The sequence below is a fragment of the Heteronotia binoei genome, chromosome 13 (assembly GCF_032191835.1).
Source record: "Heteronotia binoei isolate CCM8104 ecotype False Entrance Well chromosome 13, APGP_CSIRO_Hbin_v1, whole genome shotgun sequence".
Lineage (NCBI taxonomy): Eukaryota > Metazoa > Chordata > Lepidosauria > Squamata > Gekkonidae > Heteronotia > Heteronotia binoei.
This window is the reverse complement of record NC_083235.1, coordinates 58,935,637-58,941,636: the sequence shown is the minus strand read 5'-3', so window position 1 is coordinate 58,941,636 and position 6,000 is coordinate 58,935,637. Positions and strand designations below refer to the sequence as shown.

General features: G+C 41.5%; 1 protein-coding gene across 3 annotated transcripts in view; it reads left to right on the top strand.

Moving 5' to 3' along the window:
* Nucleotides 1-505: 505 nt before the first annotated feature.
* Nucleotides 506-6,000, top strand: part of RPTOR (regulatory associated protein of MTOR complex 1) — a 538,471-nt gene continuing 532,976 nt past the window's right edge. For all 3 annotated transcript variants that reach the window (XM_060251925.1, XM_060251924.1, XM_060251923.1), the window contains exon 1: nucleotides 506-2,108. In XM_060251925.1, coding sequence (XP_060107908.1) covers nucleotides 1,947-2,108 — 162 coding nt within the window. In that variant the 5' untranslated portion in view covers nucleotides 506-1,946. The remainder of the gene's footprint in view (nucleotides 2,109-6,000) is intronic.

Sequence of the window (6,000 nt, the reverse complement as noted above, 5' to 3'; positions counted from 1 at the left end):
TGTTTAATGCTATAGAGTTCCCCCTCTAAAGCAGCCATTTTCTCCGGAGGAACTGATCTCTGTTATCGGGTTGAAATAAATTGTTATTTCGGCAGATCTCCAGGCCCCTCCTGGAGGTTGGCAACTACCTGTTGGCATCACTAAGACCTTTGGAGAATGACAGGGTTCAACCAAGCATAAGTGTGTGTAAGAGAGCGGATATGCTTGACCTGGACCCAGAAATTCAGGACGTGGGTGGGTTGCAAACCCATTACTTTCCACGACGCAGCATACTTATGGCAATCGAGAAAAGAAAAAGAACAGCTCCTCTCCCACGCCTCCCATTGCTATCTCACATACTGATTTAAGGGGTGTCAGGCCGTATCCGCTTCCGGTATCAGACTTTTGAAGCTTACTGTCCCCAGAATGCTTAGGTGGTTGCCTTGGCAACACTATCCTTTCCGGTCAGTCCCTCCTTGAACTGCTTTTATCAAACGCATTTGACTAGGCATGAGTGGGACGACGGCCCGTCGCCGGGATGCATTCTGGGCTTTGGCAATATGGCCGCCTCCTTGGTGAGCTTCTGAGGGGAGTTTGGCTCTTTGGAAACATTGGTGATTTTTCCTTTCCTCCCTGAACCCCGTTATTTGGGGATTTTGTACGCGAAGAGAAGCCACCAGCTGCCCGAGGTGGGTGGCGCGATGGGCCGGACCGGGCTCCCGTGGCAGCAGCCGGATAGAGAACAAGCACCCCCGCGGGGGTAGGACGTCCCCCACACCGGCCACTACAAGATCTCGGAAATAGGCCCAGGAAGGAGAGCCTTAACTATCGCCTGAACCGGACTGTCCCGCAAGGGGTGGACTTGTTGGGGGGTGAGCTGTTTCCTTCTACGTCCTCGCCAAACATCGGGGTAGCCACTCCTGGAACAAAGACGCTACCGGCCAAACTGTCCCTCTCCCGTAACCTCTAACCTTAGCACTCAGTATTTTAGCTGAAACAGGATTCCGACTCAACTTCGTATAGTTCTGTCTTGAGGAGAGGACCATGTTGCAAGGCTGGTCCTCGCCTTTTGTCACTAGTTTCTGCTGAGGCAAGGAACCTGCGTTAACAGTCTATATTTAAACGCAGAGCAGGAATTGCCTGCCCAGAGAAAACTTCCTATATTTGTGCTAGCTTTCCCTCCATAAACACAATCTTTGAGACAGCCTGAACAGCACCTTCCGTTAGAATCTGGTATGTGCCTGTGCTGTAGATTGAAAAGGGATTTTTGCTCAGACTTACCCTTTGAATAAGCCCACATGGCCCACAGTCTCTGGGGCACAAGGTTTATCCTAAACAAGAGTGCCAGCCCGCTCTGGTGTCACAGTTGCTTAAAGCTCTCTGTTAATTAGCTGTGCTCGACTTTACTGGATTTTGAAATACAAGCTATATTTTGGAGACACTTCTAGCCCTTTCTGCTTAAATTTGATTCTGAACAAATTGTTCCTGGTATTCTTTCCACTAAAATAGCTCTTAGTTTTGTTGTGGATAAGGACCTGTTCCAATAAAGACAGTTGTTTGGAACCACGTTGTGCTTTCCTCAAATTGAGGTACAATCAATGTTTCTCTCTGTTCTTACTCGTAAAAAAGACAGAGAAAGGATCCACATGCACACCAGCGGTTTATAGCTTCATCTAGAGAGTGATAATCAATTTCCTGCCATACACTGCTAGTTATTCCTTGTATAGGGATTACAATACTCCCTGACTACCCATTCTGAATAAGAGTCCTCCATCTGCTGAGCAGGAAGCATTGGCATACATCTGGAACAGTAACACTCTCATAATAAACTCTGAACAGGGCTTTTTCCCATAACACTTCATCTGGAACAGGAACTGCCAGAATCCTTTGCTTTCACAACTGTTCTCTACACGTTGTGTTAGAGTGGAGTTTTCTGATCATTCACTACCTTGGTTCTGTCTCCTGTGATGGAGTCTGAGATGCTACAGTCACCCCTTCTGGGGCTGGGGGAAGAAGATGAGTCGGACATGACTGACTGGAATCTGCCCTTGGCTTTCATGAAGAAGAGGCACTGTGAGAAAATTGAGGGTTCCAAATCACTGGCTCAAAGTTGGCGGATGAAAGACCGGGTAATAATCTGTAGCAGAACATTTTATTTGGGAGGAAGGGATATTCTAATGTTACTGATTGTTCAAGCTGAGGTTTGCGATCTAGCCATTAGTGCAGCTCTGGAGCTTTTAGGTTAGTTCTGTTTTTGTCTTCACTCATTAAGTAGCTACAGCAGTTCTAGCTGGATAAGCAAAAGTAATTTCACCATTGCTTCTTTTGTCTCTAATGATGGTTTAATTATCCACTGTATGCACATTCATGTTGGGGGGGGGGGGCTTAAACTTTTTTTCTTGCCTATAGGTTGTAGGCAATACTCCCTCTAAGCTGTAGAGTCTTGTGAGCAAAAATTCTGCTTTGTGAGCTACTGGCATTAAAATTGTGAACAGTTGATTTGGCTACAGCATAAATTAGGTTGCTCTGGGGCCATCCGCCCTGAGCTAAGACAAAAATGTGTGAACTGGAGGTGAAAAAACTGAGCTAGCTCACTCTAATTCAGCTTAGAGGGAACATGAATTGTAGGGAACATATATTTTACAAAGTAATATTAGATTGGTTCTGTTTTAGAAGTGAAAAAAAAGATGAGTAGATTTTCAAGAACTGCAGCAGTGCTATCCTGTGTTGTCACCTTGCATAAAACATGTTGCTTTTGAAAGCTTCAATAATCAAAGCCTGTTTGTTGGTTGTTCTGGAATTATGAAAAATCATTTGTTACATTTAAGCTTTTCTTTGAAGATGGTAATGCCAATAAAAACATCCAATAAATTTAGAGGATGCTAGCAGGGTAAGTAATAGTTTATAAAAGATGCCTGCAGATAGCTTATACTACTTTCCAGTATACTTGTTTTCTGGCTCACTTCTGTTCTTTTCTCTTATACTGCAGTAATGTTCTCTTCATGCCTAAGTTGCACCCACCACAAAGTAAAACTTTTACTGATTGCAGCCCCTGGGGTCTTTGTTCAGAGGAAGCTAACAGTGCTGAATGTTGTCAGAACAAGGATCAGTAACTAGTTACCATGTGGAGGAGACTGTTTTCATAAACAGAAAGCTTTTCTTTGCAGAGTAAATATTCATAGTTTAAGAACTGAAATAATTGCCGACATCAGAGATGGACATATGAATATACTTTATACTGAATCAGATCATTGGTCCATATGGTTCACTACTATTTGTTATAGCTGACAGTGGCTCACCAGGGTGTTAGGTAAGGGAGGGCTTTCTCAGTACATGCTATTGAGATTTTTTTTTAAATGAGATAGAGACTGAAGTGCAAATGTGTGCTATACTACTGAGTTGTGCTCCGTTCAGTCCGAGCTAAAAATGTAGACTCTCATTCCTCTCACCATGGATCCTAGCACACAGAGCTTGTGCAGGTTAAGCAATTATAAATACGGTAAAATAGGAAGAACAAGATCACTGAGGTAGATATATGTGGGTGATTCTCCAACTGATACACAGTAACAGCCCCTGGACCTCTATGGCCTGTTCTGCCATTTATATACTTGATCTTCAAATGATTGTTTCCCCATGGTTCTTTACACAAATAATGTCTTTAAAGCAGTGTATTTAATATAGGGCATGGATTGGGTTTTACTTATTGACTTGATTTATACCCCACATTTTTCTCCTGCATGGGGATCTCGAGTGGCTCATATCAGTCTGTCTTCCTCTGTTTTATCCTCCCAATAACTATGACATAGGATAGACTGAGACTGCATGATTGGCCCAATGTCATGTAGCAATCTTCCATGGCAGACTGGGGATTATAAAGGCAGGTTTAATATGTATATATTTAGATATATATTTTAACTCTCTCTCTTTCTCTCTGTATGACACATGTAAAACTGGGGGAAGAGTTTAAATTGTTTATCTTGATATAACTTCATATGAATACAAAGGACATAGAAAAACCTTGGTTATGAGTACCTTTCAATATTTCTCAGTTTGGTTGTCAAGCTGAATAACTTGGCCTTAGAAGAAAACTCTGCATATTATGCATTTAACATTTATATCTTATTTGTCTAATCACCACCTCCTATCTTCAGTTGAATCAGTGATTACTACAGGACACTTTGAGTTGGATTCTACAGATGCAAGGCATATTTCCTGCATTTTGCTTTGGAAAATCTTGTTCCTGGGTTTGTGGAACTTGCTTGGAGTAAGAACCACATGAGTTGTGAGGCTACAGTGGGGTAAAGGAAAGGAGCAATATTGCTACCACCTTCTTTTACATCAGCAGATCCTCCTTATCAACACTGACCTGTTATGCCAGAGTTTAGCCTACCCATATCCATTGGACAGTTGTCAATGAGAAATAGTAATTTTTCTTCTAAGACTGGGGGTTTGATATAGATAGTTGCTTTTGGTGATTTTGTTTAATTATTTTAATTTTATCTGTGTGCTAACTGTACAAAGTGCTTGTTAAAATGAGCAGTCTTGCATACCTGTGAAATGCTGGAGAAAATCAGCTCCCAGGCTGTGTTCTCTTAGGTAGCTACAATTTTGGCAGCAAATGCATACTGCTAATTAGGGGTCATTTTAACAGCATTTGCTATAACCCAGAGTCAGCTGAAAAGGAAGAAATCAGGGAGCCCTTTGAAAGATACTCTTGTAGATTACAGGTGATCTGATAAATGACTTATTAATTAACTAGTCTTGATCAGTTCAAAACAAGTTGCAAAACAGGAGGCTTTTGGTGTGAGAGTACAGACTGACTAATTGAAGAAGGTTCTGTTAGTGCTGAACTGAGCAAGTCAAGATTTTTTAAAATGGCTAGTCTTCTGGTGGGGAATGTGCTGCATATTAGGAGCTCTGGATCTCTGCCTTATTGCCTGGAAGTTTCTAGTTGCTAGTAGCGCCCAGATGATTTGTTAATGACATGGGTGCTGAAACGTTAGTGAGAGCATTGAATATTCTATTAGATATATTGGTTTTTGTATTTTTAAGTTCTATAGGATCTTGTTTTTCCACTTTGTTATTTCTTGTGTTAATATTGCAGAGGCCTTTGGTTATTAGAAATAAATCTTTAGAGCACAGTAATTTTAATATTACACCAAAATGTGGTTAGAAAGTAATATGAATTGACATGTTATTGTATAACTTTATTGAATAAATTTATGCCATGCATTCTTAAAACCCATATTGGTTTAGGATGTGGATTCCATCATCACCAGAAACAATAAATAAATGCGAGTTAAAATAGATAATAAAGTTAATACAGTCATATAACTTAAGCCATAATACCATACTACACCATTGTGGTTTAATGGCTGGCATGTCAGACTAGGAACTGGAAGATCCAGGTTCTAATCTTCACTGTGCCATGCAAGCTTGCTGGGCCAGTCTCATGCTCTCAGCTTAATCTACCACACAGTGTAGTTATGAGCATAAAACAGAGGAGGGGAGAATGATAGAAATTGCTTTGGATCCTCATTGAAGAGAAAAGTGGGGTATAAATGAAGTAAGTAAACAATCAACAATAAAACTAATAAAATTTAAACTAAATAAAACTAAAAATGAGCATTTAAAATCAATAATAAAATGTTCAGCTGAATAAATCCAGATTATTGTTTAAATCCAGTTTATTGTTTAAATAATTAATCAAAAATAAGGTATACTATCTCTTCTTGTCTCTTTGAGGACTATTCTTCAAATTAAGAGCTCAAAGTTTTTTATGGCTACATTCCCTGTCCCCTAAATCAGTGGTCCCCAACCTTTTTGGCTCTGGAGACCGGTCCCAGGGCCGGCCTGCTGACCATGGCCCAAGGGCTGGCAGGGTGGGGGCACCCAATTTGACCTCCCCCCCCCATGGCATTTCCTCCTCCCTTCTTCTCCCCCCGTGCAGCCTCACCACCCCCACGCAGCCTCACTGCCTCCTCTTCCTGTTTTCCTCCCCCCTCCTTCGCTGCTGCCTTC